This window comes from Geotrypetes seraphini, chromosome 10, assembly GCF_902459505.1.
Source record: "Geotrypetes seraphini chromosome 10, aGeoSer1.1, whole genome shotgun sequence".
NCBI classification, from domain to species: domain Eukaryota; kingdom Metazoa; phylum Chordata; class Amphibia; order Gymnophiona; family Dermophiidae; genus Geotrypetes; species Geotrypetes seraphini.
This window is the reverse complement of record NC_047093.1, coordinates 47,269,256-47,284,452: the sequence shown is the minus strand read 5'-3', so window position 1 is coordinate 47,284,452 and position 15,197 is coordinate 47,269,256. Positions and strand designations below refer to the sequence as shown.

Below are 15,197 nucleotides of genomic sequence, written 5' to 3'. Positions count from 1 at the left end.
TCTGATAATAGCTTTCTTGATTTTAGCAGTGTTATTCATAATAATTTTTCCCCAATCCTTTCATTTTTCTCGTTTGCATTTTTTGGCTATGATCACCAAGAAATAGGGCACACTGTACTTTGGGCTAGATTCACTAACCTTACCGATTGTGTCCCTAGCAGTTTGCGACCCCGACCCGATGCACTAATCTTCTGGCCAATCCTGTCCGTACCCGATCCGCACATGCAAATGAGGGGAAATGCATGCATAAGTAGGAAGGCAGTGATTCACTAAACCAACGAAGGAACACCGATTGGGCTGGCCGATCCAAAAACAAGCAAGTCGCTCATGTCCCTGCGGACATGAGCGGGCCGGAATCAAATTGGGTTTTCAGGATTTCCCCAATGAATATGCATGAGATCTATTTGCATGCACTGCTTTCAATGCATATTCATTGGGGAAATCCTGAAAACCCAACTGGATTCTGGCCCTCCAGGACCGGAGTTGCCTACCCCTGATCTAGTAACACTGTAGACCAGTGGTTCCCAACCCTGTCCTGGAGGGCCACCAGGGCAGTCAGGTTTTCAGGATAGCCCTAATGAATATGCATGAGAGATATCTGCATATAATGGAAGTGCCAGGTATGTAAATCTGCTCCATGCATATTCATTAGGGCTATCCTGAAAACCCGACTGGCCTGGTGGTCCTCCAGGACAGGGTTGGAAACCGCTGCTGTAGACACTGTGAGACCACTATCAGACTGCTGGTAATTGCCTGGTTGGTGTCTGGAGAGGCCATGATTAAGTAAACAGGCAGCCTGCTTTTATTTTTCCAAATTATAAACCTTTTTGTCTTACTGCTTGTCTCTTTGGTTTGTGCTAGCTAGATTCTTGGAGATATTTTGTCGAATTATGGAGCAGAAGGTGGAAGAAGAAGCAGAGAGTTTGGATTCATATTTTACATTTGGCATTATAGCTGATATTCAGTATGCAGATATTGAGAATGGCCAGAATTATGCTAAGACAAAAATGAGGTACTACAGGAACAGTCTGCAGCTTCTTCAGAGTGCCATAGAAGAATGGAAGAAAGAAGTTTGTTGTCCTAGTTTTGTAATTCAGCTTGGAGACATTATTGATGGGTTTAATTTTCAGCACAAAACATCAAAGATCTCATTAAAGAAAGTTCTGCAAGAAATTGGAAAAATTGAAGTGCCTTTCCACCACATTTGGGGAAACCATGAGTTTTACAACTTTGATAGACTTTTCTTGACTAACTCTGAACTTAATACAACTTATTTAGAAGATAAAACAATACAGGTTTCTTCAAGTGCTGGCATCGGTAGTCCTGAAGATGTTGATCCGCAGCAATTTTATGCTTATCATTTTAGTCCTTTCTCTAAATTTCGGTTCATTTTGATTGATGCCTATGATTTAAGCATTCTTGGAAGAGACCTAAGCAGTAGGAAGTATAAGGAATCTCTGAAGCTGCTGAGAAAGAATAATCCAAATGAAAATCTGAATAGCCCTACAGGTATCCCTCTTGATGTTTTATTTGTATTCATGACAAAACATATAGCAAAAAGAACTCGGATATGTGAAAAGTCAATAATATTACAAAACACACTTTCACAAGAAAGAAAAACAATGTCATATATGAATGTAGACAGTACTGCTTTAGTTCAAAGGGGTGTATTTCAAAAAAATGGAGGAAAAGCCTCAGACAGAAGCCCTCCCACCACCACAATGGTGGATAAAGGTGGTTGGGTGATAACCTCACTGGCAAAAAACCTCCATTGCACTCCCAAGTGTAAAAAAACTTTAAGCAGGGCTGTCTATGCGAAGTTGATAGAAGAAAAACTTTTTTTGATCAGGAGAGACGTTTCGGCGTCCCGTTTAAGAGCTTGATCGGATTGTGATACACCCTGAGGCAGCAAGTTTGTGAAGCGCTGGCCACCGTCGGTGTACCGATCAACAGAGATAAGTTGAAAGTTTTTCTTCTATCAACTTTGCATAGACAGCCCTGCTTAAAGTTTTTTACACTTGGGAGTGCAATGGAGGTTTTTTGCCAGTGAGGTTATCACCCAACCACCTTTATCCACCATTGTGGTGGTAGGAGGGCTTCTGTCTGAGGCTTTTCCTTCATTTTTTGAAATACACCCCTTTGAACTAAAACATTACTGTCTACATTCATATATGACATTGTTTTTCTTTCTTGTGAAAGTGTGTTTTGTAATATTATTTGTATTCATGAGACATTCAAGCTTTTTCATAATTGAACTACAGGTACATAGGTAAAATGGAAAAATGACTTTGCCCAGTACTGCTGAAGTTTTAGCGTAAACTTAAAAAAAAAAAAAACCCCACAAAGAAAGAATGTAGAACTCATCTTATTTTTAAAAGAATATTTTGAGGTTTTAGTGTAGATATAAACTGACATTTCAAGAGTGTTATGATTTTTTTTGTAAGGGAAATAAGCTTTCTGAAGTTGATGTATACAGTGGGTTGAAAGTTTTCCTTCTGGGAGGTGAAAATATGTCACCTTCCCTTTCTTTGTAAAGCAAAGATTGCTTCATGCAAGTATATTTTGGTATTGCATGTTTTGGACCCGACCTTGGCCTAAGGCGATAATTACTTTAAACATTTTGAATCTAATGAAATATCAGACTGGTGAGCATAGTTTTTTGTGGGTTTTTTGAAGTTTATGCTAAAACTTCAGCAGTACTGGGCAAAGTTTCCTCTTGGCAATAAATTAATACTGTAGGCACAGACTGCCTTCTAAAAAAGGGAAGATTAAAAGTACAGAACACCACCTAACAACATAATGCTGTGTTTCAGTGACTCATTCCACCAACCTATTATACAGGTACCGGTATATCCTGATATCAGAATGCTAACAGTTGACTGGCATGAATAAGAGCACTATCTTTTCATGAAACAACAACAACAAAAAAACCAGATGGGATAGAAATTGCCTTATCTGCCCTAAATGTCTGTTTTGTAGCTACTCAACAATCACTAAACTCAGGTCACCTCTTACAGAGAACAGCTTAAAAATAAAGGAGGGGACAAAACGGAAACTACAATATACTGTATACATGAAGTTTAATATGTATGTAAACTTGTAACCCATTCTGGGCTCTCCTGAGAGGACAGGATATAAAACCAAATAAATAAATAAGCTAAAAATTAGCCTGTGGCTCTATCAAAAATTTTGTGAAGTTTGTTTAGAAGGCTCCTTACTTTTCTCTTTTTCAGTTCCAAAATTTTTTATTGAAATTTTATATAATAAACATACATACAAACAGAAGAGAATATAAATTCTGAAAAGCTTGTTTATAAACTATGGGGTCCTTTTATCAAGCCCGGACATTTCATCACTTGCTAACCCCCATGGCCGGCTAAAAAACTAATGTCTGTTCAATGCAGGCGTTAGCGGCTAGCACGGCAGGCGGTTTAACGCGCGTTAAACCCCCCTACCGCAGCTTGATAAAAGGACCCCAATATCATCACAATGCAAAGGGTATTCATGAAATTTCTAAGAACTATCCCCAAACCCTCCCATCCCACCCCATTTTCAGAGAGTGAAAAACCATATATACATAAATTCATACCTATACATACATACTTATCCATTCTTTAATAACACTCAACCATCCTATATAATAAAACCCTAGCCGTGCATTGCGTACTCCTACTTGCGTGTTCCATTTTCCCTGATCCGTGAGATGTAGGTCCGTGGCCGCAGGAGTGCACATGCGCGAGTCCCCAGCCTTACTGCTTCCCAGCAGGACTGGCCGCCAGCGCTGGACTCCCTGCTCTCCACAAGATCGCGGTGTCGGCTCCTCTCATGAGCCGCACCAGTGTCGGAGAAGGCTTCCGATGCTGGCGGGGATCGAGAGGAGCCGATGCAACACTCGCCCGGAGCAGGCCAGACCGCGGGACGGGCAGGGAAGCGCCAACAAAAAAGACTCCAGCCGCGAGCCGCTGAATGGGACCAGGCAGGCAGCCACGCGAGGGAGGGCAACAGAATGAAAAAAAAGGTAATGTGCAGGGAGAAGCTGGGTCTGCCTGCGGGGAACAGGCTAGACCGCGGGAAGGGAAGGGGGAGGGGCCAAAAGGAGCAGGCCACATCGTGGTAAGAGTAGGGAAGGGGGTGGGGGAAAATGCTGCTACTGCTGCACAGGGACCTGGAGGGGGAGGGAAATGCTGTTGCAGCTGCACAGGGAAATGCAGGGAAAGAATGACAGACAGACAGCAGGAGGGAGGGAGACAGAAAGAAAGGAAGAAAGACACAGGGGCAGGGAGAGGGACAGACAGAGAAAGGGGGCCAGGGAGAGAGAGAGACAGTGGGAGGGAGAAAGACAGACAGACATATATTCTAGCACCCATTAATGTAACGGGCTTAATGTCTAGTTGTCTATATATTCTTGTATAGGTAACCACAACCTTTTAAATTTAGACTTCTTGCCTCTCTTTTCCATTATGGTTGCCTCATATTTACCAATTAAGCAAATTGAGTTCCACCAAAATTGAAAAGATAACAGACACATCTTTCCATGTTTTTATTAGCAATCAGACAGGAACCTAATATTAAAGGGATCACCTGTGGTTCTGAAATATATATGCTGACGATGTGCTTCTCTATCTGATGGAGCCTATGCAGACTATTCCCATGTTACTTGAAGTTATTAATAATTTTGGAAGCTTCTCTGGATATAAAATAAATTGGCCAAAGTCAGAGCTATTGCCAATCAATGTGTTAAGCAATCAAGACCTTTTTAGGGAGTTTCCTTTCAAGTGGCAGCCAGATGGCTTTAAATACCTGGGAATACAAGTACATTCCACCTTGGAGGAATTAAAGCAAATGAGCTTAAACTGCTTGGTACTATAAAAGATCTGAAACTGATGCACTTCTCGCACTCAAAATTTTATGATATTGATATTTAACCTTCAGTAATTGTTGCAACACAACTGTATCCCAGTTTTTAATAAGAAAATATTCAAGAGTTTTATTTTAGTTTCTAAATTTTCCAGCTCTATTTTTTGCTTTTTATTTGAGATCACTACATATCTCATGATTTCCCCTTGTAATGTAGCTTTGAAAGCATCCTATAGAGTTATTGGAGAAACCTGAGATATATTGTTAAACTAAAAAGTATTCATTTAATAATAATAACAACAGTTTATATACCGCAGGACCGTGAAGTTCTATGCGGTTTACAATAAATTAGAAAGATTTTACAAATTGAATAGAACATTCATAGTTAGAGATTAGTGGTTAACAGTTTACAAGATCAGAGTTGGGGGTGGGATTGTGATGGGGTCTATTGTTCAGATTCGTTACCTAGGTATTTCAAGAACAGGTATGTTTTTAGGTGTTTCCTAAATTAACCATAGTTGTTTGTGTGTGAAATTAGTTTTTCCAGGTCTTTGCCCCATAAGGCTGCTTGATACGATAGAAGTTGTTGATGATGTCTCTTATTGCCCTAACCATTTCATCTACAAACTCTGGCTCTTGTAAAAAAAAATCTCCATAAAGGTCTTTTTCTCCTTTTCCCAATGATATGGTCAAGGATATACCCGCATGGTCAGATATTCCTAGCTTCTTTAGTTGAATTTATCACATTAGGAGTCATATTTTTAGAGATTAAGAAATAATCAATATGTGAGAAGGATTTATGCACTGGAGAACAGAAGGTATATTCTTTTCCTTGAGGATTAAATATCCTCCAAATATCTACTAGTCCTCCGTTCATACTTTGACATCCGAAAAACCGTGCTTCATCTAACCTGAGCACTCAAGAGCCATGCCGTAAGACCAAAGCGCTGTGGGATTTTCCTCCCAACAAGAGAGCGAGTAGCTCCAGCTGAATTGCCCAAAGCTCCAGAGGATTGGTCAACCAATGTTTCGGACTAGGAGTCCACTGCCCCTGAATGGAGCGGGCCTCACAGTGAGCCTAAGAGTCATCCATTCAGAAATCTGAAAAAGCCAGCCCTGACAGAACGCCTCCTCCTGAAGCCACCAGCTCAAGTTGCTGCTGTCAGGCACCATCCAGGGGAGCAGCATCTCAAGGGAAAAACTCTGTTGTCCCTCCTATCTTTGTGGACCCCGCAGAGTTCATTTAGGACAGATAAGGCAATTTTTATCCAGTCTATTTTTGTTGTTTCATGAAAAGATAGTGCTTTTATACATGCCAGTCAACTGTTAACATCCTGATGCAGAACAAGGCTTGGGATATACGTAGAGGGGTAGTTTTGATATTATGTCTAAGTCGAACTGTAGATGTTTCCTACAAGACATCCAAAGTCGGAAGCGGAGAAACGGCAATTTCTGAAACCGGCAACATTGCAAGAAGCCCACTTTTTTTTTTTTTTTTTTGAAAATTGCCTATTTAAAGACATCTTGACCAAAAGGACAGCTACCTTTGTTCGCCATTTTTGACCACAAAACTGCCCAAAAATCCAAATCCAGACCATTTAGAAGTGGGAGGGGCCAGCATTGTAATGGACTGAGCAGTGGGGCACCTTAGAGGACACTGCTGTGAACTCTACATAAAGGGTGCCAGAAGTATATCTCACCATAACCCTCTTCTAATGCATGGTGAGCCTCCCAAAACCTAGTATACCCACCTGTCTACCACCCTAGTAGACCTTATGGCTGCAGGTGGCACCTATATGGCAGTATTGTAGGGTTTTGGTGGGCTCACGCTTTCCACCATAAATGTAGTGGTTAGAATGGCTTATGGGCCTGGGTCCTCCTCTCTATGGCTCACTAGCCCACTCACCAGCCTACTTAAGACACCTGTGTGATGCTCTACTAGGATTTCCCATACTCAGTGCTGCTGCTATAGAGACAAGAATGTACTGTTTCATTCAGATTTTTTGAGGGGGGTGGGGGTCATAACATAATCCCTCCAGTGGTCATCTGGTCAGTTTGGGTATCTTTTTGGCACTTAGATGCTTTTAAAACAGGTCTAGCTTCAAATGTCTAAGTTCTATCCAGGACTTCTTGGGAAAGGCTTGATTATTACTGCAAAATGTCCAAGTCTATATCCTCACAAAGCCAGCCCAGAACACTCCTTCAATATGCCCCCTTTAGTTTGGGACGCCCAGCGGCTAGAATGCTTCGCAAGATGTCCAGAAAGAGTTTTACAAATTGGCACTTGGACGTTTTTGCAAGAAAAAAATCTAAGTGACGATTTATGCCATTTTTTTGCATCTTAGTGTTTTGGAAAATGTCTGGTAATGTTTATAGCATTGCTTCATATCTTTATGCAGTCTGGTTCAGCCCAAATGTCATGTAGGGGACTGCTAGAACTATATTCTTCTGTTGCAGGACTAGCAGAGAAGCAGTTTGTACAATTTAATGGAGGATTTAGCTGGGAACAGTTGCACTGGTTACAGAGAGTTCTTACTTTTTCTGATGAGAACAAAGAAAAGGTGGTTGTTATTGGTAAGTTTTGATTTAATTGCCAGATACTGTTTAAATCTGCAATCTGGGAAACAAGGTAATGCAAATTTGTACTGAATATTTAGATTCCCTTAATTTGGTTGATGGGTGAGAGAGGGGAGAGTTATGGTACTTTCCTACTCCTCATCTATTACTGCATTGCTTCATGGATGGAGGGTTATAGAATAACACATGTGGAGAAGACATGAACCCCTGAATATTGGTACAGTTGAAGGACCAGAAAGAAGAGCTAATCTAAAGTACAGCAATGGCCAAAAAAATTCTGGACCCTTAAAATTTAGGTACTGATAGAATACATGGTAATGGCACAAGAGAGAACTGTGACTGCTGTAGTTGATATGGGGGAAGACTGAATGGCGAGCAAGAGGGAGAGTGCCTGGATGGAAGGGAAAAGGAGAGGTAGAAAGAATTAGGTGCAGCATATCTAGAAAGAGGGAAGACAGCAAAGAAATAAATAAAATACAAGCAAACAGAACAAAAAAACATCAAAAACTGTATTTATCACATATCTGCAATACTAGGCAGTTTACAAAGTAAAAAGAGTCATTAACATACTGTTTAAAAAGAAAATTGAAATATATAAGAGAACCAAGAGACTCTAGTGGGCAGAACACCATGCAGCAAAACCCCACTGACTGATGTTTGATGCCATCCACGCTAAAGCTGTAAGATTTCATGTATATGCCATTCTGAAGAAATGGGGCATCAGTATGGGGTATGCTTTTCAGTACAATTTCATCTTCCCCTCTGCTGAAGATATTAAATGCCTCAAGAAGTATTTCATCAATGTAGTTCTTGTCACTGCTTCTCTTAACCTTGCCACCTCCTCCCTTAGTTTCTCTACCTGTTAGTTGTTTCCTGCATTAGTCAACAATCAGGCCTCTTGAATTCATAAACTGGTCCTTCGCTGTGAATCAAGCTGCCCATCTGGACAGAACTAAGAATTGAAACAGGGGTGATAGCTTTGGCAACACAATATTTCCCAACAATTAAAGCTATGGTACCTCAGCTTAAAATGTGGCCCTCCAAGAATGGCAGAGTTTTAAGGTTCTGTAAGTTTTTATAAAGCACCATGGACTTACTGAACAACAACCAGCTACCACCAATCTGATTGGTTTCTGAGACATTGTAGACTGCTGGAAGAAACCTAGCTACTTCATGTTCTACTACAGTGTCGCTGCTCTTCCCTTTGTGTCTGATCCTTATCACTTCATCCCCTGCCTCTCATGAAGGAGTGAAGGGTGGGTTGGCTGCAGTACTATATTTTTCAGTGTGGCACTTTTGCTATCAAAGAATATGACCACAGATGAGAGACTTGACATCTTTGTAACAGTCCATAAGACTTTTACATAGCAATTTATAATTGAACTTGGCATTAAAGCAGCAATGCTATAAAGTTGTACCAAAATATAGGCGCATGTAACACCAATTCTATAACGGCATTAGGGTATGCCTAACCAACTATAGAATACTAGCACAAAGCAGCCTTGGCACAATATCTAGGCGCTGCTTACACCATTTCAATGGCAGGCATAAGTTGCCACACCTAGTTGTGCCTTATAGCATGCAGAACTCAAAATTGCATGCATCGTTAAATGGAACACACAAAACTATACCAATGCTCTGCCCACAGATACAGCTTACTCACAGTTGCTTGCTAAGTGGCATGTGTGCCATGTTTAGCACCTAGTATTGCAAGTGTATTTGTTAGTTAAGAGCGCTAAGCCTGCCGGTATTCTGTAAACATTGGTATGTAATCAACACCTTAATTTAGGCATGCCTTATAGAATTGCTCTTTATCCCATTTTAACACTTTGTAATGGGTTGCCATTTAAGCCTAGCATTGCCCCTACATATATGATCTTTTATTATAGCTTGAAACATTCTGGGCAGCTGAACTGTTATCTTATTTCTTGAGTATTTCGTATCTTAACAATGCTAAAAAAAACCCCTCAAGGAGCAACTACTATAATTACTTGTGTTTAGATTATAAATTGGAAAAAACTATCTCCACAAGTTTACTTCTATTCAATAAATAAATAAAAAGCAACTAAGTAAAATGCATAAAGTAAAATGCATAATGCTATTAAGGTGCTATCAAATTGTCATAAAGTGCTCAGTCACCAACCAAAAAGTACAGTAGTACCATCAAATGTACCAGCGTTGGTTGTAATGAGGGACCATCATTGCACTATATAGTCCCTCTTGCTGCCATCCAAAAAGCAATAAATATGTCAAAGTGTATTGTTATATTTTCGTTACTTATCTGATTCAAGCTAAAAAAAACTTGGTTTTGGAGGCAGATCCGTGGTACAATGTTGAAATCAATTCAATTCAAAATACTGTGAACACTCTAAAAAACCCCGTGTTCCGTTAAAAGCTGGCCTCCCTTCGACTCGAGTTTCGCAACAGCATCGTCGCTCTGCTTTTGTTTCCCTCTTTGAGGTTTCAGCGGGTCTTCTGGCTGTATAATTCCTGACAATTAACCAGCATCCATGGGGCTTGATAGATGCCGGATAAATGTAGTTTCTGTTTGCTTGAGAGTTACTATTGAAAATAGGCTTAATTAATACTAAACCTCATACTATGTCATACCATAAATTGTTCCAGACAAACTACCGGACATGTGGTAGACAAAGTATGGGCATACTCGCCCATTGATGCACAGGCACTCTCTCTCCTCTCCCTCCCCTTTCCTTGAGGTCTTGCTTCTCTCCTCGCCCTACTCTTCCTGTTTCTTTTCTTTCCTGCCTGCCCCTACCCCATGATCTGGTATCCCCAACTCCTTCCATCTCTCCCTCCCCTTTCCATGCTCAGGCACCTCTCCTCTGCTTTCTTTCTTTCCCACCTCACCCGATCCCGTGCTCTGGCATTTCTCTTCTCTCCTCTGCTTCCCCTCCCTCCACCGTTGTCTGGCATCTTTCTCCTTACCCTTCCCTTTTCTATTCTTCCCAGACCCCACCCTATGGTGTGGCATTTCTGTCTCTTTCCCTTCCATCTCCTCTTCCCCTGGCCTCTCTTCTGCTTCCCTCCCTCACCCATAGTCTGGCATTCTCTCCTCTCCCTTCCCTGTTGGTCCTTCTTTCTTTCTTCCTTCCAATTTGGTGGCTTTCTCCTTTACTCATCCCTCCCTCCAACTGGGTGTGACATTTCTTGTAGCTCTCTCTCTCTCAGCCGCTGAACATGCTGCATCTGATGGTCCCGTAAGTTTTTCCTCTGCTTCAGCTTCCTGTCCCCACAGAGGCAGGATGCTGCACCAGAAGGAAAGCTTCTGAGCCACCGAAGGCAGCGTGTTCAGTTCATTACCACTGCTGGTAGCCTGAAGCTTGCAGGCTGTAGCATGGAGAGACCGGTCTCTGGCCTAGAGCACCCCTTGATAATCTGCACCCAGGAAGGTCCTCCCCCTTGGTACACTACTAAGAGCAAAAATCAAGGAGCTATTTGTGATTTGTAGGGGAGTTGGAGGGGAAGGAGAGTGCTGGGGTCAGGGGGAGGGAAGAGTAAAGGTACTTGGCTTAAAAGTACTGGATGGTGTGTATTTGGAGTAGGAGTATGAATTAAACAGAGTTGTTATGCACCCCCTTGTCCCCTTGCTAATTATCTTGGATTGATCACAAACTTGTGTAGATGGAGCTGTTATTGGTGGAACAATAGATGTATTTTGAATAATATCCCATTGCACAATGTAAAGGTTTGTGTTTGTCAGATTGTAGTAATATCATTTTTTTAAATTCTAGGACACCTTCCTCTTCACCCTGATGCCGCAGACCCTGTTTGCCTTGCTTGGAATTACAAAGATGCCCTGGCAGTATTACAATCCCATAAATGTGTGGTGTGCTACCTAGCAGGACATGAACATGATGGGGGATATTGCTTGGACTCTTATGGCATACACCATGTCACCTTGGAAGGAATTATTGAGACCCCACCTAACAGTCATGCCTTTGCAACTGTGTACGTTTATGATGACAGAATGGTTTTGCATGGGAGGGGTAGAGTTTCCAGTCGCGTCATGCACTACAGAAAAGATTCCAAGGTGTGAAAACAGGGTCTTAACATATTTTGAATTTGTTGTAAATTATAACAGGGGCATTTGCCAACAGAATGCCTTCATCTATAATGCAAGAAACTGTGATGCTATGAATAAATTTATGACAATATAATTTGGAAGTGTAAGAAAACATAAGAATAGTCTTACTGTGTCAGACTAATAGTCCATCTAGCCCAATATCCTGTCTTCATGGTAGCCAATCCAGGCCACAAGTACCTGGCAAAACCCCAAATACTCAAAGAGTATAAACAGTAAATGATTTATGTTGTTTTAGAGTTTTATTATTTGCTTCAAAATGGTTGAATTTATCCATTATCTATTGACTAAACACCCACCACCAGATTTTGAATTAGAACATCGACTGAAAACTGAGGGTCCAATTATTCAAAAAATCTAGATACCTAATCTCTAATGCCAAAATATATCCAAATGAAAATTCCCTTTCGCCTCCCCCACCCCCAAGTACCTAATTTTAACTATTTAAAAAAGTAGAGAATACCTAAAATGGCATTTGGTCAAAGGAAATAAATTATTATAAGCACTTAAAGATAAGATATTTTCAGCTGAACATATAGGTACAGCAGCTTTTCTTTGTTCCTGGAGGGCTCACCTTACAAAATAAAGGAGTTTAGGTGGGTTTTCTACCTGGGTTCTTTTATGTGAATTTCATAGCACTGACCACTTCACTGCTCCTGGTCAGTTCTCTAGGAATGCTGCCAGCCTGACCTCGTTATGGCTTGTTTTTTTACACTTTTGTCTGGGACTTGTTTTTTTTCCCCCCTGAAAATGGTACTTACAGATGGCCATTTTTAGCATAAACCAGAAATTTAGATACTTTATGGATTTCAGCAAAACATCTCAGTTTGGACTAAGATGTCATATTGACAATGCCCTTTCACATTACAGTGATAAAATTTTCCACAAATGAACTGAAATACGGTATTTCTCAAAGAGTAAGATGTGTATCATCCAGAATTCCATACATCTGCTTTTGCAACACAGATATTCCCTTTCCAAGTTTAATAAAAATTTGTTATACCACCTAATCAAACTTAAAGGCGGTTTACAAAGTTAAAAAAGGGAAACATAAAAGTATATATAAATCAAATGCACAGGACACAAATAGTAATCCACAGGGGTTAGGGGCAGAGCCGGCCCACAAATATTAAAAAACTGAATAATATTTGGTCCGGTTCTGCCCCTAACCCCTGCTTCCCCTCGGCTATTTTAAGCCCTGTAAGCCCCTCTTAAGCCGTACCTGGTGGTCTAGTGGGCTTTCGGGGCAGGAGCGATCTTCCCACGCTCCTGCCCTGTGCAATTGCCTCATAGGAAATGGCCGCCTTGAGCTCCTGGCAAAAACCCGCTAGACCACCAGGTAAGGCTTAAGGGGGGGGGGCTTACAGGACTTAAAATAGCCCGAAAAATTAAAATGTTTTTTTTGTTTTAAAACCGCAAATAACTGAATCCGCGGATGCTGAAACCGCGGATTTGGAGGGGGAAATGTACAATAATCCACAGACAGGACTGAAACGAAAGGATAAGGGGAAAAACTAAAATATTTATAGAGAAAGGAGGAAGGAGGGAGAACACAATAACTGGCAGTAACGCAGGATTAAAATGCATGTAAAACATCCTTAAATGGAACTCATTACCCCCAGCACTACGGGATGAACCTATGCTAGATCGTTTCAAAGGAAAACTAAAAACGTTTCTTTTTATAGATGCGTTCAACCTCTAATGCACTTACCTTATGAAACTTTATCTTCATTTCTGCTTTGGTTATCAGATGGGATCCCCCTTCCTTTTATATTTCCCCTAGATGGCTCTCTTTCCTATTTTATAATGTAATTCTTGACCTTAATCCTATCATTCCAGTAAGTCCTGTATGTTTTAATGTATGTTACCCTATTTTACTATTTTTATTGAGTACAAACCGCTTAGAAGACTGGCAACTGGTATACAATTTTTTATTAAACGTGAAACTTAAAAGGATGATTACGATGTCATTTGCGGTATTTTCTGACCGCGAATGACCGGGCGAGAGAGGGCAGCCGGAGAGGCGAGAGAGGGCAGCCGGAGAGGCAGGAGAGGGCAGCTGGATTGCCGGCGAGTGAAGGAAATCACTCACGGTATGCTCCGACTGCCTCTTCCTGTACTAAAGTCAGGCCTCGCCAATCAGGAGCTGCTTTGACACGCAGCTCCTAATTGGTGAAGCCCGATTTTAGTACAGGAGTGATTTCCTTCACTCGCTGTGCTCTGTCTTCACGGTTTTTCAACCTGGAACGGAACCCCCATGAATATCGGAGGAGTACTGTATAGTCCAAAGGCGTCTTTGAACAGGAATGTTTTTAAGTTACTCTTGAAGGTGTTTAGTGAAGTATTCTCTCGTAGTGGTTAGGAGCTGAATTCCAAAGCATAGGGGCTGTTACGGAGAAAATATTAGTTTGCATTGTGTTAATATGTTTTAATAAAGGAATTGAAAGCAAGTTTTGAGTAACTGATCGGAGGAATCGTTGGGGAGAATAAGGAATTAAAAGTCTATTGATGAAATCTGGTTGGCAGCTGCCTCCTCTCCCTCCCAGCACACTTACCACTCCAGTGCAGCAAAAGGTACTGCTACAAAGCCTTAGGTTGGGCTACTTCCTCCTGTCGCCTATATTCCTGGCGGTTCCTTTAAACTGCTCAGCTCAAAGGACTAGTTTTGCCTGGGATGGCAGAGGAATAGGAAGCAGCCTGTGTGACTGTGTAGCTCCTCCTTTTGCCATGGTGGAACAGTGAGTGTGTAGGGATGGAGGCAGGAAATATGGGGTCTAGTTAAAATGTAGATGAGCTGTTTGGAGAGCTAGGAAAAAGGTGGATTATATACACCTGTGCAGGGAGGGTGGCTAGGAAAAAGGTGGATGGAGTGTGTGCATGCCATAGGAAAGAGTTTGCAGGAAAGTACAGCACATGGGAAAGTCCAGTGGTGGTAGGGAGGGGATATTTTTTGTCTAGGGGGAGGTGCCAGCCTTTATAATGGTAGAATTCTGCGCTGAAAAGTTACAAAGTGTGCTTCTTTGAATGTAAATCGCCTTGAACCTTTTTGTTAAAGTGCAATTAATAAATTGTGTATTAGATTAGATTAGTTTAATAAACCAGATCAGTCAGGTACAAAGTGATGCAGTAGTTGTGGGTTCGTGGTAGGAAACACATGTAGAGCATGCATCTTTGAGTTATTTCCAATTTATATGTTTTTTTGTTTTGTTTGCAGGCATGCTTTTGTCTATGCAGTTCTTTTTCCCTGTATGTAGCCATATCTTTAGTGGAGGTGCGTTTCTGTGCCCGGGAGAGTCAATCACCTAACTTTCAGTGAATCCAGCTTTCTATGCTTCAAAAAGTGGACCTGCTTCTTCTATAGAAATGCACCAATTCATTTTTCTTGGAGGGGGGAGGAGGAGGCAGCATTATTTCTCTAGAACCCCTGATTCAGACTGACCATTCTCATCTATTTTTCTCACACGCAAAATTTGGCCTTGGGCCGTTAAATTTACAGTGCCTTTAGGCAGATGGAGAGAGTCTTACCGTCTTAGGGGCTGGAAAGAAATAATTTTTGAAACTCCTTTTTCAGTATTAAATGTCTTATATCAGTAAAGCACATGCCATTTTGCTATGACAAAGTACTGTGTGCTCCTGGAAGTAAAGGATAATAAAGAGTAGA

The 15,197-nt window shown here is 41.2% G+C and overlaps 1 protein-coding gene across 6 annotated transcripts in view; it reads left to right on the top strand.

The window, feature by feature from the left end:
• The window catches only part of ADPRM (ADP-ribose/CDP-alcohol diphosphatase, manganese dependent), a 54,397-nt gene extending 41,743 nt beyond the window's left edge, over positions 1-12,654 (top strand). For 3 of the 6 annotated variants that reach the window (XM_033959900.1, XM_033959895.1, XM_033959896.1), the window contains 3 exons: positions 862-1,509; positions 7,315-7,431; positions 11,187-12,654. In XM_033959900.1, the coding sequence (XP_033815791.1) occupies positions 891-1,509; positions 7,315-7,431; positions 11,187-11,491 (1,041 nt within the window). In that variant the 5' untranslated portion in view covers positions 862-890 and the 3' untranslated portion in view covers positions 11,492-12,654. The remainder of the gene's footprint in view (positions 1-861; positions 1,510-7,314; positions 7,432-11,186) is intronic. The other 3 variants (XM_033959897.1, XM_033959894.1, XM_033959898.1) reach the window with 1 other exon arrangement.
• Positions 12,655-15,197: the final 2,543 nt, after the last annotated feature.